Source organism: Herpailurus yagouaroundi, unplaced genomic scaffold (assembly GCF_014898765.1).
Source record: "Herpailurus yagouaroundi ecotype Mexico unplaced genomic scaffold, PumYag 162483, whole genome shotgun sequence".
Taxonomy (NCBI): Eukaryota; Metazoa; Chordata; class Mammalia; order Carnivora; family Felidae; genus Herpailurus; species Herpailurus yagouaroundi.
Window position 1 is genome coordinate 59,307 of NW_024423207.1, and position 27,885 is coordinate 87,191.

At 36.7% G+C, this 27,885-nt stretch overlaps 1 protein-coding gene across 7 annotated transcripts; it reads left to right on the forward strand.

The window, feature by feature from the left end:
* The first annotated feature begins 415 nt into the window (after window positions 1–415).
* LOC121026792 (transmembrane protein 106B) lies at window positions 416–27,457 on the forward strand. 7 transcript variants are annotated; one of them, XM_040469576.1, is made up of 8 exons: window positions 417–625; window positions 3,624–3,845; window positions 7,101–7,164; window positions 13,702–13,861; window positions 17,208–17,348; window positions 17,599–17,648; window positions 23,923–23,976; window positions 24,742–27,457. In XM_040469576.1, exons 2-8 carry the CDS (start codon window positions 3,626–3,628, stop codon window positions 24,878–24,880), a joined length of 828 nt encoding a protein of 275 aa, XP_040325510.1. In that variant the 5' UTR covers window positions 417–625; window positions 3,624–3,625; the 3' UTR covers window positions 24,881–27,457. The 7 variants fall into 7 exon arrangements, with proteins under 7 accessions (XP_040325508.1, XP_040325510.1, XP_040325509.1 ...); XM_040469574.1 differs by lacking the exons at window positions 17,599–17,648; window positions 23,923–23,976; window positions 24,742–27,457 and adding an exon at window positions 3,089–3,182 and having other exon boundaries at window positions 416–625; window positions 17,208–17,498; XM_040469571.1 differs by lacking the exons at window positions 417–625; window positions 17,599–17,648; window positions 23,923–23,976; window positions 24,742–27,457 and adding exons at window positions 661–716; window positions 2,056–2,157 and having other exon boundaries at window positions 17,208–17,498.
* Window positions 27,458–27,885: the final 428 nt, after the last annotated feature.

Consider the following 27,885-nt stretch of genomic DNA (forward strand, 5'->3'; position numbering starts at 1 on the left):
TGGGTTAGTTTCTAAATTGCAAATGATGTGATTTTTCGGCTGTCAGACGCGTGTCTACCAACCAGTTTATCCTACTCCCAGCGTCGCCGAGTGTCAATCACGGACGACTCGCAAGGCGTGGATAGAAAGCTTCTTAGCTGAGGGTTTGAAGTAGATAGTGTATGTTTTGTTTTTCCCCCTTTGCAAAAGGAAAAGGCCTGACAGGAAAAAAAGAAAGAAAGAAAAAGGAAGTACTATTATTTTTAAATTTTCCAGGGCGAGAGCGGCCAATTTTTACCTTCAAGACTTGAGAGAGACCAAGGTAACATAACCTGGAGGGTGCACACTCATAGCAGTTGCCCTTCCGGACTTTAGCAGGGCGGAGGAAAGACGCATGCGTCGTGCGCACTGCTGGGTCACACACCTCCTAGGAGAGAGCTCTGCGCAGGCGCGGACGCAGGTTGCAGCAGCGCCAGGCCTCAGCCAAAGCAGTGGTTCTGCTGCCCCTCCCCCGCTCCGAATCCGCGGCCGCCGCTTGTAGGCCTGTAGTCCCAGCCCCAGCGATCCGGACTGCAGACCCCGTGACCCTATTCCCTGGCCAGTGCGCGCCGGAGCAGCTCGGTACTGCGCAGCGCTCTGCGTGCAGGTGAGTAATCTGAACGCGCAGGCCCTCGGTCCCTTTTTCGGAGTAGAGCCCAGCGGAGGCGTCCTGGAAAGAGTCAAGCGGGAGGAAAGAGGTAGAACAGGGGAGGCCTCAGGGGAGCCAGCCCAGCCCAGCGACCCAGGGGGCGCTCAGGGTTGGATAATGGCGGTGTTTTGTCACCACCTATCCGGACCCAGTCTCCTGCCTAGGGTTGATTCCAGGTTCCCACACCTTGTGCGGCCAGGTGTCCCCTGCTTTTGCTCTTCTTTAGTTTTTTTTGCACGGTTGCCTTGATCTTATCTTTAACCTTTCCAGAGTAGGCTGTGTGCTGTGTTTTGTTTATGCAGCTTACAAAAGGTGCCGGCTTTCGTTATCATAGAAGAAAACGACCCATTTAGATTGGATGGAATGCTGTACTTTTTCCCCCCTCTCTGCTAAGTCTTAGATCCATGTTGGGTTTTCAGTAAGAGATTGCGATGAAAACATTGCATATAGGGAAAAGAAAGGGGGGTGTAGCACCTCTTCATAAACCAATGGGTTTTTAGGAATAAAAGTGGCTAAATACTGTTTGATGGGAGGAATATCCAGTAGGGAGGGCGGGGATACCTAGTGCCTAAGTCTGGTGCTTGTCAGTTAGCGTTGCTGAAATAAACACTTGTCAGAGGCAGACTCATCAAGACAACTGTTAGATACAGAAAGAAAACAGGTCCAGACTGAGAGCCACTTGATCTTGCCCTCTGTGCCTCCCTGTCCGCCCAGCCCCCTTCCCCCAAAGGATTCTTTGGGATACATCTTAACACTCCTGTTGTGCTAAGATCCCAGAAAGGATGGCTCGGTGGCCACACTGCTGAGGCCCCTGATCCCTGCTCAACTGATATTCCAGACAGGTCCCAAGGTCAGTGTGTGGAGATAGTGATGTTAATTCACCCCTGAACCACCTGTGAGTGGCAAATTGGTTTGGCCTGGGTTTAATGTCACTGAGACAAGCCAAGAGAAGATGATGCATTTGTGGACGTTATAGATCATTTATGTTTTTCAGCTTACATGGATAATGTGTGCATAGATTTTTTAAAATAGTAAAATAGTGAAAATAAGCACCTTCATCTTTCTACAATTGTAAATTGATCTGGTTGTGAATATTTTTTATCCTGATGTATATACTATGTTTGAATGATCCCAGGATGTGGGTGGCATGCCAGTATTAAAAAGTAAACTTTTCTCCATATTATACTATAACTTGAATTACTGAGTGTCAGTTTTCCTTACTCAAATCAATAAGAATTTCTAAAAGACATGCTTATCTCTTTGTATGAATGTCTATAATAATACATTTTTAGGAACTGATAAAAGATAAATGGTCAAATTTGGAAAGAGCAGAAACGTTATTTGTAATTGTGCTTTCCCTTTTTATTAATTTTCCCTGAGAATGTCAGCAGATTGGATTATATGACTTTTAAGTTCATTTCATCCTGAAAATTGTATGACTCAACTGCAGTACTCTTGCATTACGTACCTGCAGAGGTGATTTTGTATAGGTATGGTATATATGTAGGTACTACCACTTATTCTTACTTGGTTTTAAGTTTATGTTAAATGTAAATTTAAATTTTACCCATGTTATTTTTGATACTGTCACCCTAAAGTTTTGAAATTAATTGTTCTAAATGTTGCTTTGTATTGGTGAATTCTGTTAAATATCTTGGGATATTAGTTTCAATGTAATTTTGAAATTTCATCAACTGTTGAATGAAAGACAAATGCAGGATTTGGTTTTGAGTTTTTGTTGAAACTTTAAAAGTTTCAAGCTAGAAATGTGAGAATGAGAAGGATTGTGGATCTTATTTATCAAAAAGCGCATGAATTTTAAAAGGCTGAAAAGTACTACTTCTACTTATTAAAAAAAAATTTTTTTAAACATTTATTCATTATTTGAGAGACAGAGCGTGAGTGGGGGAGGGGCAGAGAGCGAAGGAGACACAGAATCCCATGCAGGCTCCAGGCTCTGAAATGACAGCACAGAGCCCGACTTGGGGCTCGAACTCAAGGACCATGAGATCTTGACCTGAGCCGAAGTCAGATGCTTAACCAACTGAGCCACCCAGGCGCCCCAGAAAAGTACTCCTTTTGACTTGGAGCCACGGTTTAGGGGTACAAGAGCACGTGGTTCCGAGGGTCCCAAATTGACGAGGTTCAACCACTCACCACTAACAATATCCAAAGGCAGAAAGACAAGTGGTAGCGAAACAAGAGAAGAATTTATTTCAGTGAGGCCAGCATGGGAAGACCGTGACTAAAGTCACAAAGATTGTCTCCAAAGTGCTAAAAATACTTCTGAGTTTATATAAGGAAAATGTGGGACAAAGGTGGATGGGTACGTGCAGGTAGCCACTAAGTTCAGATCGATAATTGTCTTGGGGTCTGGAAAGCCCTTATTGCTTGAAGGGCGTGTTTTGCTTACCATCACAGGATGCTTGGCCCTCAGGGTCTTTTGCCTGAGAAGAGATAAGCTGGAAAGAAGAATTTAAGCACCTAGAAAGTACAGACTGAGGAGGAACAAGAGGTGGTTAAAGTCTTCTTTCAAACTTACCTGGTAATCCAATATAATAACAGTCATAATCTGCCTAAAGCAACTTTAGCCTTTCGTGCTAATTGGTTTAAAGGTACAATATGTTTTTGTTGTATTCTAGTGAAGACCGCTTTCTTTTCAGAGAACCTTAAAAAGTGCAAACTTAGGTGCAATTTTAATGTTTGAGAGCCCATTCTCATCATGAGTCTGATATGATACCATTTTATAATAATTTGTTAGAAAAAAACACTTTGGACTCTTGGCTCCCTTGTTTCAACTGTTACCCTGATTAAATATAATTCTAATCCAAAAGTAATTTGAATATTCCCTTGAAGTTTGCTCTATGTTAATTATATTGGTATAAAAATCCCATAATGTTCTTGAGTGTACGTACTTTTACCCTGATTTTATCGTAAGATATTTCTTTTTCTTTAGACATGGGAAAGTCTTTTTCTCATTTGCCTTTGCATTCAAATAAAGAAGATGCTTATGATGGAGTCACATCAACTGAAAATATGAGGAATGGACTGGTTAATAATGAAGTCCATAATGAAGATGGAAGAGGTGGAGATGTCTCTCAGTTTCCGTATGTGGAATTTACAGGAAGAGATAGTGTCACTTGTCCCACTTGTCAAGGAACAGGAAGAATTCCTAGGGGTATGTGTTACTGTGTTATTTTTCCTTTAAAGAGTTATTCCAGGCATTTGCACTGGATTTGTAATGAATTTGTAATGATAGCAAACCCATAGATCAAAGCACAGCCCTTTGTGTTTTAAAAACTTGTAGGATTAAAGTTAAAACTGTGTATCAGTTATCTTCAGTTAAACGGACACAAAGAGACAAACATAAACATTAAAAAAAAACCCATAAACACATTCAGGTTTACAAAGCAGTAATGAAAACCACCCCTCTACGTCTAGTATTGTTTTCTTTCCCCCTTGTGATACTAGATATGCAGTGTCTTTTGACTGAAAATTTTTAGTCCTATTTGGTCATAATCACGTTGGGCACTAGGAACAATTTAAGTAATTTGGTGACCTAATATTTTTAGTTCACGATGTAAAGAATAAAAGCAAGCCAGTCATGCCCTAATTAGTTATTTTTAAGAGGAACTACATGAAAAGGGTTGGTAAATTCAGATGGGTCATACGGGGGGGTGGGGGGGATCAGTTGGTGGCATATCATAGGGAAATTCAGAAGGGAGTAATCTTCATGTGTTGCTTGTAGCCTACACAAACTTTAGTAGAACTGGCGACAGTAGAAATCATGAAAATACTTTGTGCCATCCTCATTTTCTGCCTGGTTGAAGTTGATAGGTAACCCTGGAGAAACCATGAGGGAAGGGCAGTGTCCACATAAGGTATACCAGAGTTTCTAAGCAATGCATTAGATTGGGGAAGTTTACATATGAGTTGGCCTTTCAATGTGATGGCTTTATCATTGCAGGGATAAGTACCTGATACAGAATAAAAGGATTTTTGTAGGTGAAGGGATTAGTGCCTTAGGCTAAGACAGAAAAAAAAAAAAAAAGGACCATTCTGGCATTCGGGTTATGATTTTGAGGTGTAACCACTTGGCTTTTTTGGCAGCCTGGAAGTGGATTGTGGATAGTAGAAAGTCAAGGATGACTCTGAAGGTATTTTTGTCTGAATAGCTGGAAGAATGGTGTAGCTGTTAATTAAAATGGAGAAAAGAAGGTTTGAGTGTGTATATCCAGGGAGAGATCAGGAGTTCTGTTTTAGAGATGTAAGTGTGGAGATGCATATTTGACATCTAAGTGGGCCTATTTAGTAGGGACTTAGTTATAATTGTCTGGAATTCAAATGCAAGGCCTTGGCTGGAGTCATCATAATACAGGTGGTACTTAAAGCTGAGTTGGATGAGAGCACCAAGCTTATCAGTGTGAATGGAAAAAAAAGAGACCCTAATGCTGAACTTTGGGACATTTCAACATTTCAAACTCAGTGACAGGAGGAAGATTTAGCAAAGACAATGAAAAAGCAGCTAGAGTAGAAGGAGGAAATTCCGTTGTATCTGTGGTGTCCTGGAAATAAATGCAGAAAGTGTACCAAGGAGGAGAGAGTGTACAACTGTTAGATGCTACTGATAGATCAGGTAATGTAAGGAGTGAGAACTGACCATTGGATTTGGTGATGTGGATAGAGACCACTGGATACCTTTAAAAGGGCAGCTGTGGCAGGTTGCATATAGCACGTATAGCGTGGGATCAATAGTGCATAGGAGGAGTGAAGTTATGTGGTAAGAAAGTAGTATTTTTGAGGAGTTTTACTATATATATAAGCAAAGAATAGAGACGGTAGCGGGAGGGGGGCTCTGAGTCAGGAAAGGGAGTTTTTAAAAGATGGAGTGAATAATTTGTATGCTGATGAGAATGATACATAGAGGAAAAAAGGTGATAGCGCAGGAGATGGGAGAATTATTAGATGTAGCACACAAGAGCAGGAGGCTGCCCTTACAGAGGAGCACCTGTAGTTTACTCTTTGTAATAGGAGAGAATGTAGAGTGTATGGACACAGAGACAGGTAGGTGCATAGACGTGGTGGTGGGAGCTTGTGGAAGTTCTGTTTTGTCACATGAGGAGCTAAGAGTGAGGATAGGGAAGGAGCTATTAGAGATTTGAAGACAAAGTTGAAGTGTGAAATTGTGGTTTTGGAGAGTCAGATTAAGAGTGTGACCTGGGTAATGTATGATGACTGACATTAAAGGCCACTTGTGATTAGTGATCTAAATGAAGCCAGTGAGCATAGTTGTATGTTTTTCTCTGTTAATATTTAGCTGTATGGATATCACCGTAGGAGCTAAAAGGTTACTTTTAAGCAGGATTTAGTTTAGCCAAATGAACATCACCAAAAAAGACGGGATATGTGTACACAGAGAAAAAGATATGTGTATGTAATATATATTTAAATGTGGTGTGGGGAGGTAGTGTAAATGAGGAGAGAGTTGTGGAAGGGGCAGGGAGGAATAATGGAAGCATTACAGGAAGCTTTAAAAGAGAATTTGACTATGGGGTGCCTGGGTGGCTCAGCTAGTTAAGCATCCGACTTCGGCTCAGGTTGTGATCTCACGGCTCCTGAGTTCAAGCCCTGCGTCGGGCTCTGTGCTGACAGCTCAGAGCCTGGAGCCTGCTTCGGATTCTGTGTCTCCGTCTCTCTCTGCCCCTCCCCTGCTCACACTCTGTCTTTTTCTGTCTCTCAAAAATAAATAATCATTAAAAAAAAAAAAAGAGAGAATGTGACTCTAGTGCTTTAAGAGTTACTACAAACAGCTTAGTTCTGATGAGATTGGAAAAATTGGCGTATTAAAGATCTACTTATCTGTTAAATCTGGATATAGCCCAACCCAGGAAATAAAGGATGGATTTTGGAGTCACATAATGCAGACAATGTGTGGCCTAAATGAGTTGTGGGAGGCTCATTTTGTATAAGCTCTTGAAGCATGAGACTTTCTGTGTGTCACTTTTGATTTTCAAGAATATAGTGTAGGAACCTCTGTAGTTATAGTGATTTCAGGACAGCAAGGTAGCGCTATTTCTTCTGCCCTTATCCAGATACCCAAATCAGAATCTAAGTGGAAAATACACAGTTGAAGGAAGTCTTGGTGAATTCAGATCTTCTGAAAGCTGGGACTTTTTAGATTTTTTTCAGTAAAAAGATTACTCTTTCTCATTCTTTGTATTATTTTGTCTAGACATCAAGCTCTGAAAGATAAATTACCTCTTTTAGAACTCAATGTCTACTTGATAATTTTTGAAGATTTGAGAGCAGTTTACTAAAGTAATGAGATGAGAGCTGGGTTGTAGTCTGATCTTTCTAAACCACACTTAGATAGAAATCTACTATATTTTAATTAATAGTGTTAATAAATTTCTAAATGTACTTTTACTTTTAGGGCAAGAAAACCAGCTTGTGGCATTGATTCCATATAGTGATCAGAGATTAAGGCCAAGAAGGACGTAAGTGATAAGAAAATAGCAAATTTTTTTGTATTCTTTGCTTTTTGAATTATGTGTAATTACTCTAGTTTAACACTTTTAAAATGAAAAATGTCATCAGGTTGTTAAATTATGCCATCAGATGCTTTGTATTATTTAAAAAAAAAAAAAAAAAAAAGGATTCCTGGTTGGGGTAAGGTCTTCAAAGCAGCATAGCATCTGAATTTCCTCAAAAATCTATTTACTAAAACAGACAAACCTAGAATAGCAGTAGGATACACAAACATTTTCATCAAAAATGAGTGTTAAGGTTCTCCTACTCACCCTAGAATGAAGACAGAGCAAGGATCAGAAAGTGTTAGCAGCTGTGGGGAATTTGTGAAGAGACACAAGAAGAATTGCAGAAGGTCCTAAGAGCCCTGATATACCAAGCAAATGCTCTGATACATAGTACCCAAAAAGAAGAGGATCCCACTTCCAGCAAATACTTATGGGAGTAACCCGTCAAAAAATAACCTGGGAGGCCTCCACTTCCTGTACCTTGGAGAGAGGGCAGAAAAGGTACACAGAGGCCACAGAGATTCACTAAGGGGATTTGAGAAGATCAGAAGGAACTAGACCACCTTGAGCCCTCAAAGACCTTAGGAAAACTCACCAAAAACTCTTGCAAAAGGACAGACATATCCTAAGGAAAAGCCTACTGGGGATTAGATCCATTTTGTACAGGGAAAGAATAGGGGAAAAGGAAGAAAGTTTCAAAAACTAGAGAGAGAATCTCAGAACCATAGAAGTGGACATACATACAGGCCATCTTAAAAAAAAAAAACACAACAACTTTATTACAACAGAGGATGGAGTTCAGGAAAGCCACCCTGGCCCATCTTCACGAAAATGGAAAGCTTCTGTGAAATGTACAAAAACATCTCATTTAAACACAAGCAACAAAAAATATTGCAGTGAAGTGTCACACAAAGCAGTTAAAAAGAAAGAAGAAGAAAGTGAACTGAAATAAAATGTTAACAGATCATGGAAACATATCAGAAAAACAGATGAAAACTGTAACTTAAGAAACCTATAGAAGCTATGACAGAACAGCATGAGTCAGAAATTGAAAAGCTCAGAAATGAGATGACTAAACAATATGAGGACGTGAAATAAGACTATGAACCCCTGAAAGAATTAGAAAAAAATAATTTCAGATATGAAGACAAGACTGAAAGAACATAGTGCAAACAGATACCATGGAAAGTATGGCAAAGGATATAGAACGTACAAAGGAGTAAATGAAAACACAGACACATTAATGAAAAGTATTTAAGGTAAAATGGTATAGAACACAAGGAAAGAAGATTGAACAAACATGTAATTGAAGCCCCTGTAGAAAAACCAAAGGAATCAAACTGAACAAATACTAAATACTCAATTCGAGAACACTTCCCTGAGGTAAAACAAGACATGAACCTACATACTGAAAAGACACGCCATGATTTTAAATTGTGTGCTACCCATCCTAGTGAAAGTACTGGACTTTGATGGTAAAAAAACAAAACAAAACAGAAAAACCCTTTGAAAAATCCCAGGCAAAAGGATCAATTTATAAGGGACAGAAAATCAGATTGGCATGCTTCTTGATCACAGTGCTCCAAACAAGTAATCAGTAGAGCAGCATATTTAAATATGTACCATTGGAAAGAAGATGAACCAAAAATTTTAAAAAGTCAATGTGACCCTTTATTATAAATTATGTAGATGGTTATGCATATTCAAGAAATTAGGCTTAATTCCTTTATAATCTTAGGATGAAAAAAAACTCTCTAAGTATGATTCAAAATCCAGTGAGGAAAGAAAAGATTAATTAATTTGACAAAGTATAGGTTAACTTTTACAGGTTGAAAACAAAACCTTAGTTGAAGCCAGAATATAAATGGCAAACTGGGAAGCGATGTCTGCACATTACCGCAAACATATGGCCAATATCCTTACACTATAAGGAGTTTCACAATTTGAGAGGAAAAGGCCACCACCAAACAAAAAGTAAGATATGAACAGCTCATCCACAAGAAAGAAATGCAGATGTCCTTTAAACATGTGAAAAGATGTTCAGTCTTGATCATAAAAGAAATACAGATTAAAACATTGAAATACCATTTTTTATCTATCAGATCAGCCAGGCTCCAAATTTTGACAGTGTATTTTGTTGGCAACACTGTGTGAAATGAGCACATCCATACCTTGGTGAAAGGGAATTTGATGTTATCTAGCAAAATTACATAACACATTTACCCTTTCGCTCAGGAATTCTACTTTGAAAATGTTTTCCTGAGGATAATTGTCAAATAAAGTATGGTTTTTATCCACTGTGCCAGTGTTTTATAATAGCAAAGGACTAGAAGTAATATAAATGTCCAATAATAGGATTCGGGTAGATAAGTCACGCTACATCTATGCAATGATAACATGGAAAAGGAAGAACTCTGTATTTCACTACAGTTCATATCTAGAGTATGGTTCTATCTGAAAACACACACATGCATACAGAGAAGGAGAGAGAAACAATGGAATGATAAACCTAAGACTAATACAATTGATTACTCAGAATTTGGGAAGGAACTTGGAAGAGGGAACAGGTAAACACGTGAGATCTCTGTGTGTATGTGTATATATTTATATTGTTTGAACTTTACAACCATGTACATTTTTTTAAATAGAATTTAAAAGTTTGGAAATTGGAAGTAAAATTTAAAAAGTGCTAAAAATTGAAACAAACTGAAACAAATGATCTAACTGTATATCCGGTTGTTGGCATGACTGCAGATGAAAGAATCACTTTAAGTGACTTGAAAACATTGCACTTTGACTGTCGGTGTTTAGGAAGATGTGTTCTAAATGACAAAGATAACTACCAACAAAAGCTTAAACTGTACTCAGTAGCTGCATTGTTAGGAGTAATGTTAGTGTAATTTTGAAACTTCTTTATGTAAAGCAGGTAAGTAATTATGTACTAATGTCATTAGGGAATAAGATTCTTAGCCTAAAAACAAAGTGATACAAGTACAAAATCAAATAAATTTGTTTTTTTCATTTCCAACCAAAGATGGAATCATAGGGACTAGGTTTATTCTTATGTCTGAAACAACTAAAAAACTGGACAGATAAATGAAACAATATTTTTAGACAGTGGACATCAGCCAGTACAGGCCAGTGATATCTGAGAAAGGGAAAGCTAATGACGTAAACCCTATGATTGTACCACTTTACTGTCTAGGAAAAGATATCAGATCACAGTACAATGGAAAGAGTGCAGGCAGAGCTTAGCAGTACCCCTAAACTGAGGAGATAGATGGTCCTGGGAATCTCAGAGGCCAAGACCACAGTTAGTAGGGCAAAGTACCAGAGGATAGAGAGTTACCACTGGGTACTCTGTGAGTGTCTAGCTGAGTACTGATCAGTGTATATGTGTGAAGAAAGCCCCTGAGGCTGAAGGAAGAAACATACAAAACAAAACAGAGGGAGCAGTCCCTAACGCTTATATAGGACCAGGGATAGTTTCCACCAATCAGTGTGGAAAATCTCATAATTCAGAGGGAATCGGGTGGAGTACTCAGAAGGTTATTTCCACAGTAACAGAAAGAATTAGCCCTAGATTAAAAGCTGCAGTACTCATGCTTAACAAGACCTAAAAGCAAACGTCAAAAGGTTTAAATTCTTTGCAAGAAACTCAACTATATCCCAGTACAGAGCTCAAGAATGTATATGTAGGAATTCCAAACTATCCTGCATTCAACATGGTAAAATATATGAGTCTGTCATCCAATTAAAAATTACCAAGCGTGAAAAGAAGATGAAAAATAGAGCCCATAATGGGAAAGACCATTTATAGAAACAGACCAATAAATGGCATAGAAGAAAGCATTTGACAAGGACAGTGAAATACTTACTTTAACTATATTCTGTAGTTTCAAGAGATGGGGCTTAAGAATAGACATGGAAGATATTTTAAAAAGATCCAAATAGAATGTTTAGAAATGAAAACTACAATATCTGAATAAGATGAAAACTACATGGGAAGAGTTAACAACAAATTAGACACTTCAGGAAAAAGGAGTGAATTTAAATACATAGCAATAGTAAGTATTCAGAATGAAAAATACTATTGGACGGCAACCTAGACACCTATTGAGTACCTGTGAAATCAGTCACTGTTCTAAGGCCTGGGATACAAATTGTTCAAAAGTATCTTTGGTATAAGGGAATTATGAATTTATCGAGGAGATAGACATGTAAGCTGGTGATTACAGTACCTTTGTCTTACCTGTTAGAGGTATTTCCAGAGTACTATGAGAGCAGAGTATGGTAGAATCTAAATTATTTTATGGAATTAGGGAAGGCTCCAAAGAAGATGAAGCATTAGCTGAATTTTAGAAAAGTAGAAAAAGTTGAGGTAGACCGTTTCAACAGAAGGAACAGTATGTGCATAGATGAGAGTAACAGGCTGGCATTCAGATGTTTGCGTAAAGTAAATGCTGCTGTTGGAAAGTGGTAGAGATGAAGCTTGAGAAAGTAGCAAGGTCCACACCATTAGTAAGCTAAGAAATCTGAAAACCGTAGGAAGCCCCTTAAGAATTTTTAGGAGTTTCAGATGTGCAGTGAAAAAACAATGACTCATTTTTTAGTGAAACTATAATATTTTACGAACAACTGTGGTTCTTTAAGTTGGGGGAGTTGTGATGAGGTAGTTAGGAAATTATATTTATTTATTGCTTTTGTCTGCATATTTTAGCTGTATCATTTAATCCTGAAAACAAATCTACACATTTTAGAGTGGAGAAAAAAAGCAAATTGCCGAAAGTGTTGCAAGTAGGAAATGGCAAAAGTAGAAATGTAACTTGAGTCCAAATAAGCCACATGATCTTTATAGCTTTATCAGTTCTATACCTCCTAGGATTCATTACTGTCCCTAGAGCCATAAGAAAAATGATGACTGGTGAATTTTATAATAGACATCTATAGTCTTCATCAGTGTACTAGCCAGTTTTTCAATTTGGTAGGAAATACTATGTGGAATGTTTATCCCATCAGATTCATGGCTGTAAACTTGGGGTGCAGAGTAATTTAGGACATTGATCATATATTAACACCCGGAGCTGATTTATAGGCCCTAAACCCTAAATAGATTACGGCGGGCTCACCTAGCACTAATTAAAAATAACAACACTAAAATAGAAGAAAATTCAACAAAGTTCAGATTTTTTTAGTCATGATTTTTGAACTTTTTTTTTTATACCTTTTTTAGGGGTTTGGTGTAGAGTAGGTACTATAAATGTGTGCTAAACTATTCAGTAGGTGATCTAGTAGTGATCATCACCCTACTCATTTCGAGGAAATCTAGAGTGAGTGAGTGGGAACGTCTTTGTTTGCTCAGAACAGTAGTGTGGGCCTAGTGGCAGTGACTTAGCGAATCTTTGTTTTATTTTTTTTTTTAAACCATTTTGTTCTCTTTTCTTAGACAAAATACTCAGAAACATAAAACATGTGCAAGAGTCATTTGAAATAGCAGTTATGGGCCAGGCAAAGATTATGTCTATTAAGGGATTTGGGAATTGGTGAGGAAGACAAAGTAGGAGAAAGGATAAAATGAGTATTTATTTAATGACTAGAACATAAAGAAAAGATTAAGTAATATAAAAGACCTAGTTTTTAAAAAAAATAAAAGGTGCTGTGGGCTTTGAGCTGAGAGCTGTTTTTTGGAGAAACCAGGAAAATTTTACTTTGAAACCCTATTTTGAGGATAAAATTGAAGATAGAGGCAATTTTTATCTCTGGAGATTGGAAATAAAGAGCGGGAGATGGAAGAGATACCTGTCAAGGAGAGTTAGAAGACTAGGAAAGGCATGGAAAGTTTTTTGTTTTTTTTTTTTTTTTCTTGTCTTATATCTGCATATTATTATCCCCTTTCTTGATTTTCAAGAAACAGCTTAATAGCATCATCAAAACAGAGTTGATTAATGTAAACAATATTTTAAAAACTGAGTACATAAATACTTTGGGATGAGGAGACTCAAAAAGTCTTAGTGAGACTTAGTGGGATTCATGAGGCTTGTGGTTATGTCATTATGCTTTTAAGGGCTTCACTGGTGGTTCTGATGAGCAGTCACTTTGGGACTCACATGCAAAACTCACGTGAAAATTCTGCTCTGCTAAATTCAGAAGGGAGAGAAGGGACTCTTGAAATCCATGTTTTTATAAAGTTCTCCAGCTTAATTAATTCTAGTGTGCAGCCTGGTTTAGGAATGACTGTAGTTAATATTCTGCCTTCAGTAATCCTGAAATCCCAGTCTCCAAAAAGGTACATACATCTTTTAAGGAGAACATTTTAACACTTTATAGACCAGACCCAACACTACTAATTACTTTTATAATATAAAAAAATGGTAAAATTATACATCTTTTCCTGCTGGTATAATAGGGGAAAAATTCAAGTTGAAAAAACTTCTCTAAATGTTTCATTATGTAATTTTTGATGCACATGTATTTTCTTACTCTCATTTTTGTTTTCAGAAAGCTGTATGTGATGGCTTCTGTGTTTGTCTGTCTGCTCCTCTCTGGATTGGCTGTGTTTTTCCTTTTCCCTCGCTCTATTGACGTGAAATACATTGGCGTAAAATCAGCATACGTCAGTTATGATGTTCAAAAGCGTACAGTATATTTAAATATCACGGTAAGTACAAAATTACATTAAAATATTTGATTACATTCCTTTATTATATTAAGTACACTTTTGTCCCTCTGAGAGAATATTAAATGTGACACTGGTCAGTTTGCTTTCTGTATATCTGCTGTTGATGATTTCTATCATTTCTGGTTGTGCCGAAAATGGCAAATAGTAAGTACTGGTGATTGTGTATACAGAATCATTTAGCATTTGAAGTTGCCTTTAAAATGGTAAATAAACTAAACTGTTGTTGACGAAAGAATATTTATAGTCCGTTTACTTTTCAGCCTTTGAATAGCTTCTTGCAAAGTGTTAAAAGTAGGTTGATTCTATAAATGTTATAAAGGTAACAGTTTCTTTTCCTTATTTATGGTGAAATACAATTTTTACCGTTTTAACAGACTATTCCTGTATTGTGTCTAAAGATAAGGTACAAGTGCCTGTTTGATTTCTCTTATAAATTAGTATATGGGGAAATATCCATAGTGTTTTACTGTCCAGGAAAACACTGCTGTCTGTGCTGACAGCTCAGAGCTGGGAGCCTGCTTCCGATTCTGTGTGTATCTCTCGCTCTCTCTGCCTCTCCACTGCTCACACTCTGTCTCTCTCTCTCAAAAAATAAACAAACATTAAAAAAAAAATTTTTTTTTTAAATCATTATTTGAAAGCTTATGCTTGTGCTCTCTTGACTTACAAATTAAGTGGATTCTCACTGCTCTCAGTAACAATATGTCTGTTAGTACTAAACTTTTTGTCCTTTTTTTTTTTGTCTTTCTTAATGTTTATCTTTGTCATCTTTCTAGCCTTCAATATATGATTGATCCTTTTAATGTTCTCATGAAAGCTGTGGCACTTCAGAAAAAGACCTCTACCAACATTATTTTGCATGTCCAAAGGATTCCAAGATTCTTCTGAATCCCATTCTTTGGCCTGTATCAGAAGGTCCATTGACCTCAAATTAACAATCTCTTTCCTGCAGTGTCTAGAAATTAAGTTGACATGGGTATTAAGAGCCAAGTAGATAAAAACGTTTGTATATTTAGGTAAAGATTATTTCTACTATATTAGGAAATTAAAAGAAAAACTCTACATTTATAACTATGATTTAAATTAATACATAAATGTGATCATGTAATTGCTGGTCACTAGTACATTCTTTTTTTAATCCTTTTTTACTAAGATTCTTCTTTCCACTTATCCCTTATTGCATCTTTTCATCTTTCTCCATATTTATATTAATTTATAAGCTCACATTGTCAGCTTTTCTTAAAGTAATATTTATTTTCAAAAGAATATTTTGTACATATTTTACGCATGTTGGTTTTCTCACTTGTTAATACCTTGTAGAAATCTCTCCTGAATTTGTGTCTTAGACTTACTACATTCTTTTTAATGGCCTGCGTAACACTCCATGCAATAATTTAATACTAATCATTTTTGTGGATGGTCATTCACTTTCTTTTCTTTTTGTTTTTGCCACTATTCTCATTCACATCATGATGTTTTTATTTCTTTGGAATAAATGCTCAAAAGTAGGATTGCTAGGTCAAAGGATATATGTATTTTTATTTTAATGGATATTGCTAGATTACTTACCAGAATGGCTGCAATGCTTCACGTTTCCCAGTAATGTAAAAATTGACCCTTGTGCTCAAATCCTTACCAAGAATAGAATTTGTTGCTTTCTACAAGCTTTACTAGTTTAATGAATATTAAGTTTACTAGCTTATTCCTAACTCTAAATGAATTTCAGGGTTTTTAAGTGTTTCTTGGCCAATTATATTTGTACTCTTTTGATTTGTTTATTCATATGCTTTACTTTTTTTGTTTGTTTTTACCTCTAAAGATATTGTTGTTTTCTTTTCAGTTTGTGAGGGCTCTTTGTATATAAATGGTAACCATTACAATCTGCCTTATGAATATTTAACATTCATCATTTAGTTACTATTGATTTTCATTTGTGATGACTGTTTTAGATGTTTTGTTATCTGTTATTTCTTGATTTAACATTTTTTTTCCCACTGCTCATTTTCTTTTTTTTTTTTTTTTTTTTTTAATTTTTTTTTTCAACGTTTATTTTTATTTTTGGGACAGAGAGAGACAGAGCGTGAACAGGGGAGGGGCAGAGAGAGAGAGGGAGACACAGAATCGGAAACAGGCTCCAGGCTCTGAGCCATCAGCCCAGAGCCTGATGCGGGGCTCGAACTCATGGACCGCAAGATCGTGACCTGGCTGAAGTCGGACGCTTAACCGACTGCGCCACCCAGGCGCCCCCCCACTGCTCATTTTCTAAAATAATTTGACATAACTGTGAATTAGAATTGTGGAAATTGTCCCTGCTGTTAAGTACAGAAATGATGTAGCTCAATTTCTTTCCAACAAATAGACTTGAATCTATCCCATTTCTTCTCCAAAGTGACCCAGTAGAAATCTCTACTCATGTATAAGTTAAAATACCAATTTCTTTTAGACAAAAAAGTTTATATGAAGTACTGTTTAACATTTTAAATGGTCATTTTTGTACCTGATAGAATAGGAAATACATTACTAATATAGTCTGTGAAGATATTTATATATTAACATTTAGTAGAAATTCAGATGAAATTTAAAAATTATTTTTATAGAATTTTTCTAAGGCCATAAATACATTTTCTAACATTCATTTTCTATATTCCTATAATGTACATTTTCTGGGCCTGTTGTTTATTTTTTAAAATTTTTTTCACATTTATTTATTTTTGAGAGAGAGAGCACAAGCAGGGGAGAAGGAGAGAGAGAGGGAGACACAGAATCTGAAGCAGGCTCCAGGCTTCAAGCTGTCAGTACAGAGATTGATGCGGGGCTTGAACTCAGGAACCGTGAGATCATGACCTAAGCCAAAGTCAGATGCTTAACTGACTGAGCCACCCAGGCGCCCCGTAGACCTGTTAATTTTTAATTGTGTGCTTATTGTTGGCATATTATGTACATAGTATTCATCATAAAACCAAATAATTAGCTTATTTAATATCCTTTGATATTTTTGGCAATATTTTTCTTCCCCCTAATAACTGAAGTGTGGCCACAGCTGAAGTCATTTTTTTTAAGTTTATTTTTGAGAGAGAGACACAGAGCATGAGTGGGGGAGGGGCAGAGAGCGAGGGAGACACAGAATCCGAAGCAAGCCCCAGGCTTTGAGCTGTCCTCACAGAGCCTGATGTGGGGCCCAAACCCACAAACTGAGATGGTGACCTGAGCTGAAGTTGGATGCTTAATGGACTAAGCCACCCAGGCACCTCTGAAGTCATTTTTTTAAATTGATTTTGGATACATATTTGTTATGCTTATACATTTTTTGCCTTTTCTTTTACAGAACACACTAAATATAACAAACAATAACTATTATTCTGTTGAAGTTGAAAATATCACTGCACAAGTTCAGTTTTCAAAAACTGTTATTGGAAAGGCTCGCTTAAACAACATAACCAATATTGGCCCACTGGATATGAAACAAGTAAGTTTCCATCATAAAATACTTTGGAGGAGTTCAATGACTTTTGACTTTCTATATCATATTAATCTGAGGGAGGGGGAGGATTTCCTCACAAACTTGACATGTGTTCTTTGCACGTATAAGAGAAAGTCTTAGACTCAGCCATGCAAAAGGAGAGATTTCTAACTCTTTGAAATTGTGAAACATGTCTGAAATCTTTGATGCTTTGCTCCTCTTTCTAGTTGTCTTATTTTCACTTTTTGTCTTTCAGATTGATTATACGGTACCTACTATCATAGCAGAAGAAATGAGTTATATGTAGTAAGTTTTGATATTTGAATAATGTTCTCTCATTGAATTATAAAATATCAAGAATAGAGTGTATAGATATCTTTTTAATTTCCCACAATCTTAGCAGTCAGGAAATCACATTTGGAATACTTCTGGCCTCTGATCATCTCTATTGTCTTCTCTCTCATCAACATGCATAATATTTATGTGTAGTATGTGTCTATACCCTTAATATTCATTTTTTTCTTATTTTTCATCATTAAGGTCAAATACACCTTGTCACCTTTTTAAAAATTATTTATTTTTATTTAAACTCAAGTTAGTTAACATATAGTGTAATATTGGTTTCAGGGGTAGAATCCAGCGATTGACCACTTACTTATAACACCCACTGCTTATTCCAACAGGTGCCTTCCTTAATGCCTATCACCTGTTTAGCCCATCCCTCCCACTGACCTCCCCTCCAGCAACCCTCAGTTTGTTTTCTTTATTTAAGAGTCTGTTATGGTTTGCTTCCTTCTCTGTTATCTTATTTTTCCTTCCCTTCCCCTGTCTTCATCTGTTTCTTATAATCCACATATGAGTGAAATCATGTTTGTCTTTCTCTGACTTATTTCATTTAGCATAATATATGGCAAGATTTCATTCTTTCTTGATCACTAATATTCCATTGTATGTGTGTATGTGTACATTATATATATATGTGTGTGTGTGTGTACGTGTGTGTACAGATGTATGCACACACACCACCCCCCCCCCCCCCTGCGCACACACCCCCCCCACATATCTTCTTCATCCATTTATCAATTGATGGACATTTGGGCTCTTTCCATAATTTGGCTATTGTTGATAGCACTGCTCTAAACATTGTGGTGCATGTGTCTCTTTGAATCAGCATTTTTGTATCCTTTGGATAAATACTGAGTAGTGCCAATTACTGAGTCGTAGGGTATCTATTTTTAATTTTTGGAGGAACCTCTGTACTGTTTTCCAGAGTGGCTGCACCAGTTTGCATTCCCACCAATGGTGCAGAAGTATTCCCCTTTCTCCACATCCTCACCAACATCTGTTGTTTCTGGAGTTGTTCATTTAGCTTATCTGACAGGTGTGACGTGATATCTCATGGTGGTTTTGATTTGTATTTCCCTGATGATGAGTGATGTTGAGCATTTTTTCATGTGTCTCTTAGCCATCTGTATGTCTTCTTTGGAAAAGTGTCTATTCATGTCTTTTGCCCATTTCCTCAGTGGATTATTTATTTTTTGGGTGGTGAGTTTGATAAATTCTTTATAGATTTTGGATATTATTCCTTTATCTGATACGTCATTTGCATATATCTTCTCCCTTTCTGTAGGCTGCCTTTTAGTTTTGTGGATTGTTTCTTTTGCCGTGCAGAAGCCTTTTATCTTGATGAGGTCCCAATAGTTCATTTTTGCTTTTGTTGCCCTTCCTTCCAAAGACATGTCTAGTAGGAAGTTGCTCTGGCCAAGGTCAGAGAGGTTGCTGTCTGTTTTCTCCTGAATGGTTCTAATGGTTTCCTGTCTTACATTTAGGTCTTTCATCCATTTTGAGTTTATTTTTGTATACAGGGTAAGAACGTGCTCCAATTTCATTCTTTTGCATGTCCCTGTCCAGTTTTCTCAACACCATTTGCTGAAGAGACTGTCTTTTTTCCATTGGATATTCTTTCCTGCTTTGTTGAAGATTATGGCCATACATTTTGGGGTCCATTTCTGGGTTCTCTATTCTGTTCCATTGACCTATGTGTTTCTGTGCCAGTGCCATACTGTCATGATGATTACAGCTTTGTGATACAGCTTCAAGTCCAGAATTGTGATGCCTCCAGCTTTGGTTTTCTTTTTCAGGATTGCTCTGACTATTCAGGACCTTTTCTGGTTTCATAAAAATTTTAGAATTGTTGGCTCTAGCTCTGTGAAGAATGCTTGTGTTATTTTGATAGGGATTGCATTGAATGTGTAGATTGCTTTGGGTAGTATTGACATTTTAACAATGTTTGTTCTTCTAGTTCATGAACATGGAATGTTTTTCCTTTTCCCTGTGAGTTCTACAATTTCTTTCATAACCTTTCTATAGTTTTCAGCATACAGATCTTTTACCTCTTTGTTTATGTTTATTCCTGTGTATCTTACTGATTTTGGTACAGTTGTTAATGGGATCAATTCCTTGATTTCTCTTTCTGCAAAGGATTATTGGTGTATAGAAATGCAACCGATTTCTCTATGTTGGTTTTATATCCTGTGACTTTGCTGAAATCATGTATGAAATCTAGCAGTGTTTTTTTTTTTTTTAGTTTAGTATTTTTTGTTGTTGTTGTTTATTAATGTTTATTCATTTTTGAGAGACAGAGAGAGACAGAGCATGAGCGGGGAAGGGGCAGAGAGAAGGAGACACAGAGACTGAAACTGGCTCCAGGCTCTGAGCTGTCAGCACAGAGCCCGATGCGGGGCTCGAACTCACAAACTGTGAGATCCTGACCTGAGCCAAAGTCAGATGCTCAAGTGACTGAGCCACCCAGGCACCCTGAAATCTAGTAGTGTTTTGATGGACTCTTTCAAATTTTCCACGTAGAGTGTCATCTCATCTGCAAAGAGTGAAAATTTGACTTCTTTCTTGCCATTTGTATGGCTTCTATTTATTTTTGTTTTCTGATTGCTGAGGCTAGGACTTTCAGTACTATGTTGAACAACAGTGGTGAGTGTGGACATCCCTGTCGTGTTCCTGACCTTAGGGGGAAAGATCTCAGTCTTTTCCCATTGAGGATGATATTAGCTGTAGCTCTTTCATATATGGCCTTTATTATGATGGAGTATGTTCCTACTATCCCTATTTTCTTGAGGGTTTTTATCAAGAAAGGATGCTGTATTTTGTCAAATATTTTTTCTGCATCTATTGAGAGGATATATGGTTCTTATTCTTTTATTAATGTGTATCATGTTGATTGATTTGCAAATATTGAACCGCCCAGGAATAAATTCCACGTGATCATGGTGAATAATTCTTCTAATGTATATTCTGTAGGATTCTATTTGCTAGGATCTTGTTGAGAAGTTTTATATCCAGTTTCATCAAGGATATTGGCCTGTAATTCTCCTTTTTAGTGGAGTCTTTGTCTGGTTTTAGAATCAAGGTAATACTGTCTTCATAGAATGAGTTTGGAAGCTTTCCTTCCATCCTATTTTTTGGAACAATTTGAAAAGAAGAGGTGTCAACTCTTCTTTAAATGTCTGGTAGAATTCCCCTGAGAAGGCATCTGGCCCATGGCTCTTATTTGTTGGGAGATAAAAAAATTTTTTTTTTTATTTTTTTTTTAAATTTTTTTTATTTAATTTTTTTTTTTATTTTTTTCAACGTTTATTTATTTTTGGGACAGAGAGAGACAGAGCATGAACGGGGAGGGGCAGAGAGAGAGGGAGACACAGAATCGGAAACAGGCTCCAGGCTCTGAGCCATCAGCCCAGAGCCCGACGCGGGGCTCGAACTCACAGACCGTGAGATCGTGACCTGGCTGAAGTCGGACGCTTAACCGACTGCGCCACCCAGGCGCCCCTGTTTTTTTATTTTTGAGAGAGAGGGAGAGACAGTGTCAGTGGGGGAGGGGCAGAGAGAGGGAGACACAGAATCTGAAGCAAGCTCCAGGTTCTGAACTGTCAGCACAGAGAGCTATGAGATCATGACCTGTGCCAAAGTCTGATGCTTAACCGACTGAGCTACCAAGGCGCCCCTATTGGGAAATTTTTGATAACTGATTCATTTTCTTTGCTGATTATGCATCTCTTCAAATTTCCTATTTATTCCTGTTTCAGTTTTGGTAGTTTGTGAATTGTTAGGAATTTGTCCATTTCTTCTAGATTGCCCAGTTTGTTGGCATATAATTTTACGTAGTATTCTCTTATAATTGTTTGTATTTCTCTGGTATTGGTTGTAATTTCTCCTCTTGCATTTGTGATTTTTTTCTATTTGGGTCCTCTCTTTTCTTTTTGATAAGTCCAGCTAGGGGGTTATCAATTTTGTTTATTCTTTCAAAGAACCATTAATGTAGTTTCATTGATCTGTTACACGTTTTTTGTTGCTGTTTCTATATTGTTTTTTTCTGTATTATGTCCTTTCTTGTGCTAGCTTTAGGCCTTATTTGCTGGTTCTTCTCTAGCTCCTCTTGGTGTAAGGTTAGGTTGTGTATTTGGAGACTTTTCTTCTTGAAGTAGACCCTTTTTTGTTTTAATTTTTTTAACATTTATTTATTATTGAGAGACAGAGCATGAGCATGGGAGGGACAGAGAGAGGGGGAGACACAGAATCTGAAGCAGGCTCCAGGCTTTGAGCTATCAGCACGGAGCCCAACACGGGGCTCAAACTCACAAACCGTGAGATCGTGACCTGAGCCGAAGTCAGATGCTTAACCGACTGAGCCACCCAGGCACCTGTTAATTCTTTATTGCAATATACTTCCCTCTTAGGACTGCCTTTGCTGCATCCCAAAGGTTCTGGTCTGTCATGTTTTCATTTTCATTTGCTTCCTTGTATTTTTTTATTTCTTCTTTAATTTTATGGTTAATGCATTCATTCTTTGGTAGGATGTTCTTTAACCACCACGTATTTGAGGACTTTCTAAATTTTTTCTTGTGGTTGACTTCAAGTTTCAAAGTGTTGTGATCTGAAAATATGCATGGCATGGTCTTGATCTTTTTGGACCTGACTGATTTGTGACACGGTATATGATCTATTCTGGAGAATGTTCCATGAGCACTCGAGAAGAATGTCTATTCTGTTGCTTTAAGATGAAATATTCTGAATATATTTGTTAAGTTCATCCTGTCCATTGTATCAAAGACATTGTTTCCTTGTTGATTTGCTGTAAGCGGAGTATTAAACTTTTATTATTATGGTTTTATTATCAGTAGGTTTCTTCACGTTTATCATTATTGATTTATATATTTGGGTGTTTCAGGTTGGGGGCATAAATATTTACAGTCGTTAGATCTTCTTGATGGATAGACCTCTGAATTATGATAGAATGCCTTCTTCATCTTTTGTTATAGTCTTTGTTTTAAAATCTTGTTTGTCTGATATAAGTATGGCTACTCTGGCTTTCTTTTGATGTCCATTAGCATGGCAGATAGTTCTCCATCCCCTCACTTTTTTTTTTTTAATTTTTTTTTAACATTTATTTATTTTTGAGACAGAGAGAGACAGAATATGAATGGGGGAAGGACAGAAAGAGAGGGAGACACAGAATGGGAAGCAGGCTCCAGGCTCTGAGCCATCAGCCTAGAGCCCGACACGGGGCTCAAACTCACGGACCGCGAGATCGTGACCTGAGCCAAAGTCGGACGCTTAACTGACTGAGCCACCCAGGCGCCCCTCCATCCCCTCACTTTCAATCTACAGGTGTCTTAGGTCTAAAATGAGTCTTGTGTAGGCAGCATGTAGATGGGTCTTGTTTTTGTGTGTGGGTTGTTTGTTTGTTTTTTTAAACCTGTTCTGATACCCTATGTCTTTTGATTGGAGCATTTAGACCATTTACATTCAGAGTGATTATTGAAACATAAATTTAGTGCCATTGTGTTACCTGTAGAGTTGGTGTTTCTGGTGATGTTCTCTGGTCCTTTTTATTCTTCACTGCCTTGCCCCCAGTCCCTCTTCCTTGCACGGCTGGTTTAGTAGTCACAAACTTCTTTACTTTTGTTTGTCTGGGAAACTCTTTTTTTCTCCTTGTATTCTGAATGACAGCCTTGCTGGATAAAGAATTCTTGGCTGCATAATTTTCCCATTCAGCACACCATGTCACTTTATTTACTATAAGAACCATAGTCTCACACATTTTAGTATTTGTTGACTTTAGTATCGCAGAACTAAAAATGCTAGTATTGTATAATGTTCTCTTATTGAATTTCTAAAGCTTTTACATTGGGTCTAAGTGATTATTAACTCTTAAGTAAAAAAAAAAAAAAGATTTTTTATCATCTTTTATAGTATCAGGCTGATACAGAATTTCTAACAAACTGTTCACTACAATTTCAAAGATGAATAAAAAGTAGCAGTAATTTGTAGCCAGTGTGCAACAACTCTACAATTGCTGTAGTAAAACATGTCTGTTTTTAGAATAAAAAGTCATGAAAATCTTTATCATTATTAGGTGCAGAAAATGTTCCATCAATAAATGCTTACTTATGTCTTGTGTATCATATCTCTTTTAGTTTTAACATAGGGAAAGGAATCATAATTAAGTGATTTTAAATTATAATATCAGCCACGTTTACTCACATTGTTTTTTTCTTTTTAACAGTGATTTTTGTACACTGATATCAATCAAAGTACATAATATCGTACTCATGATGCAGTAAGTATGAATTTTTTTTGAAAGAAATATTTCTTTTTTAAACTTTAGATTTATAACTTTGGCTTATAGCATACACAACACCTTTATAAGTATCAGTTCAGTCGGGTTTGAAGCCTTAAAAGAGTGCGATGAGATGAGTAAATATTATCCAACTTTAAGAATGAGGAAATTGGAGCTCGGAGAAGTAGTGAAGGATCACATGGCTGTTGAAGAGTGAATCTAGACCTTGCAAGAACACAGGAAGATGGCAGGTGTTGGGATGAAAAAGAGGACAGAGCTCAGCATCCATTGTTCTGTTATCTATGGTAAATAGTCCTTCACAGTAATAAGTACTGTTACTAATGTGCAAATTGGGTGTTATTCTGGGCCATTAAGACATTGTAGGTTATAGGTTTGGTGTTTGGACCATCAGCTAATGGCGCAAAATGTGATGAAAGAATGAAAGAATTTTCCTGTGATGAGAGAATTTTGTTTTTAAAAGTGAAATGAACTTACGTATTTTTAAGTAATGATAAATGTTCTGAAAACATGGTGTTTCTTGTGTATAATTATTGGAGTAGGCTTGCTAAATCAGCATTTATGCTATCTGTTGGGCAAATATTCCCTGAGTGGCCCATGTCCACAATATTATCATTAATCAGTCTCTCCCTGGAGAAAATTTTGCTATATGAAAGTATTCTCAGTTCAGAAAACTATGTAAATAATAATGTGTCTCCCTGTTTGAGTTTTTTTTTTTTGTTATGTCTCCCAATTTTTCTTTTTTAGAGTTACTGTGACAACAACATACTTTGGACACTCTGAACAGATATCCCAGGAAAGATACCAGTATGTTGATTGTGGAAGGAACACAACTTATCAGTTGGGGCAGTCTGAGTATCTAAATGTACTTCAGCCACAACAGTAAAAATTGAATGATATGCCAGTGGAGAAGAAGAAATCCCTATCGATATTTTCTAGAACTCTGAAGAATGAGGTACTTACTTCCTGATAGGAGATCTTAAATTGAAGAAAACTAAAGTTTACACCTTCCATTTTAGGGGTACAAGTAAAAGTAGGTGGACTCGAACATTACTGCAGCGATCCACTCTGTGTTCATGTTGTCTGTACCAGGATCTTTTACTTGAATCTAAATTTGCCAATTGATTTTCTTCTCCCCCTCTCCCTAGCGGGGGAAATTGAGACTTCCCATGTAGGACAGTAAGTAATTTACAATTCACAGCTTCGGCCACTACTGAAAACCTAACTTTGATGATGGACATAATTTGAGAAACTTTATTTCTGAATGTTTTTATAGAATATTACTGAGAGCCTGTTATTCATGAAAGACTTTTTAAAAGTAACCTTTTTTTTTCTGTTTTATAAATTCCCATTGCTACATAGTAGGATTTCAAGGTATTTTAGCTTTTAGCTAAACATTTGTAGTTTTTCATTTATTGAAATTCTACTCATTTGCACGTTTTTGTCAGTCTTATTTCAATCCAGTGCTTGCAGAACACTAGAAACCAAAATAATCTTTGCAAAATTCTGAATCTAAAATTTTTGAAAGCTCCCTGTTTCACATGTCTTTCCATCTAAGTAAGTTTTGTGAAATTTTTGTGTAGTCTTCAAACATCGTTAATGTATAATATTGTAAATAAACTGTGCATGGCTTTTATACAGCTTAAATAAATGTCAAATAAAGTACAGATTCAAAATAAAGTAAGTTGCTCATAAAAAATAAATAAAACGGGAAATTGAAATTCAGAAACTTATAGAATGTGAATATGGTTCCAGTTACATACAGGATCAGGCATCAAGTGATTTTGAAATAAAGTGTTTTGATGCTCCACTTTTTTTTAATGTTGCTTTTCAGACTAACAAGTTGTGGAGACACTTTTCACAACTCTTTGGTACCCAAGTCACCCAATGTTACCCATTTTATGCCTGTTTTCAAGGAGGAAATTGTGTCTTTGGTAGAAATTCTCCAAGAAATCTTATTAAATGATGGTGGCTATATAAGAATTAAACCTATATTATGCTTTTTAAAAATTTAATCCCTTTGCACATCACATGGATATCAAGCCTCTAGCAGTTAACGTTTTTAAATTTTCAACTTTTTGTTTGGATTTTATTTAAAATTGTTTTCAAGTGGAAATTATTGATTTTTGCATTTTGTCATCTTATATTTTCAATACCATTTTCTGTTTGGGCTTTGTGCCTTTTCACTTACCAAGTTCTAATTACCTTGTAAATATATACCACTGAGGGTAGGGACCAACTGTGATACCAAAAAAATAAATAAATAAATAAGTGGCTTGAGATTAATTTCTTTCTGTTCCCTAGAGACAGAAGTCAGGTTCCCTTTCCCTCAAAGTGCCTAACTTAGGTCTGAAACATACCTGTTTATCAGTCGGACTCTCTCAGCTGTTACACACAAGCTTTGTTTAATTATTTAGAGCTAATGAAGTCTCCTTTCTGCCTTTAAACACACTCAGGTCTCCCTTTAGTGTTATTATAATTTTCCCCAAGTTTTCCTGAGTGAACATTTTAAATGGGTAGAATACACTTTTTTTTTTTTTTGGACTGTTGTTTTACCTTAATCGTTGCTAACTCACCCATCGTTGCTATTAAAGTCACCCCATTACATTTGTTATAGACTCACTAGTCAAACCCAGCCTTCATGTTTTTTTCTTCTATGATTTTTGACTACTCCTATTCTCCTTGAAACTGAACACTCCTCTAATGTTTCGATTCTATTTGTATTTTTCAAATCATTCTCATTTCATTTTCCCTCATTCTGTCTTTTGATCTTTCAGTGACTATTATCTAGACCCTCTTTTGCTTCAAAATTTCTACTCCTGTGACTTTAACCAACAATCATCTATATTAGGGCTTCCAAATCTTTCTGTATACCTGACCAGTCACCTGTCAGGCTTCTTCTCATTTAGTGAGTTACCTAGAGATGAAAGTATTTCACTGACTGTGTAAATCATAAAGTGTTTCAAAAATGTTTATCATATTCTGTTCTCTCCTTGTCCTTACTTCAAAATCACCCTTCATTTTTTCATAATCACCCTTCAGATATGCCTTCTTCAGAAATCAATCCTGGTTTATCTTTTAACTTCATAAGAGTATGTAGTGTAAGTGAATGGATTTTTCTGTTGATTTGTGGTCTGATATCCTTTTGGAGTGCATGAATAGTATTTGCTGAAGATACAGGAAAGTGAAGGAACATTTGCTTTTAGTGACTTAGTTTTGAATATTTTTTCTTCATTTTTAAAAATTAACACTTTATTGTACCTACTTTCCATGAAGCATAAGGTAGAAAAACCTAGAATTTAAGATAAGTGCAAACCTGTAGTAGAAAAAAAGATCACCTGTGACTACTTTCAGAGAAGTTTTAAATAACTTGCCAGAATAAGCTTGGAACAGAGCAGGTATAAGTTAATAAAATTACAAAAATACATTCAGGTGAAACAGAATTACAGCCATTAAAAAAAGAGAAAAACACAGGGAAGGCGAATGAGCATTGTCCAGTGTATTTTTTCTTACATAGTAATAGGATAGATAGCAATATATTTTTTAAAACTGCTTTCAGGGGCGCCTGGGTGGCGCCGTCGGTTAAGCGTCCGACTTCAGCCAGGTCGCGATCTCGCGGTCCGTGAGTTCGAGCCCCGCGTCGGGCTCTGGGCTGATGGCTCAGAGCCTGGAGCCTGTTTCCGATTCTGTGTCTCCCTCTCTCTCTGCCCCTCCCCCGTTCATGCTCTGTCTCTCTCTGTCCCAAAAATAAATAAACGTTGAAAAAAAAAATTTAAAACTGCTTTCAGATCTTATTCAAAGGATATGGTAAAGATGTTATAATTTTTTCCCCCTGATACTCTCAAGAATAACTTTTTCTTAAATTACACTTTTAATAGACTGGTCATCCTA

Excerpts from the sequence above, each read along its gene's own strand:
- LOC121026792 (XM_040469576.1), top strand. The coding sequence starts at position 3,626 with ATGGGAAAGTCTTTTTCTCATTTGCCTTTGCATTCAAATAAAGAAGAT. Across the intron at positions 13,862-17,207 it reads CAGTATATTTAAATATCACG|AACACACTAAATATAACAAA; the intron begins GTAAGTACAAAA and ends TTTCTTTTACAG. Across the intron at positions 17,649-23,922 it reads GAAGAAATGAGTTATATGTA|TGATTTTTGTACACTGATAT; the intron begins GTAAGTTTTGAT and ends TCTTTTTAACAG.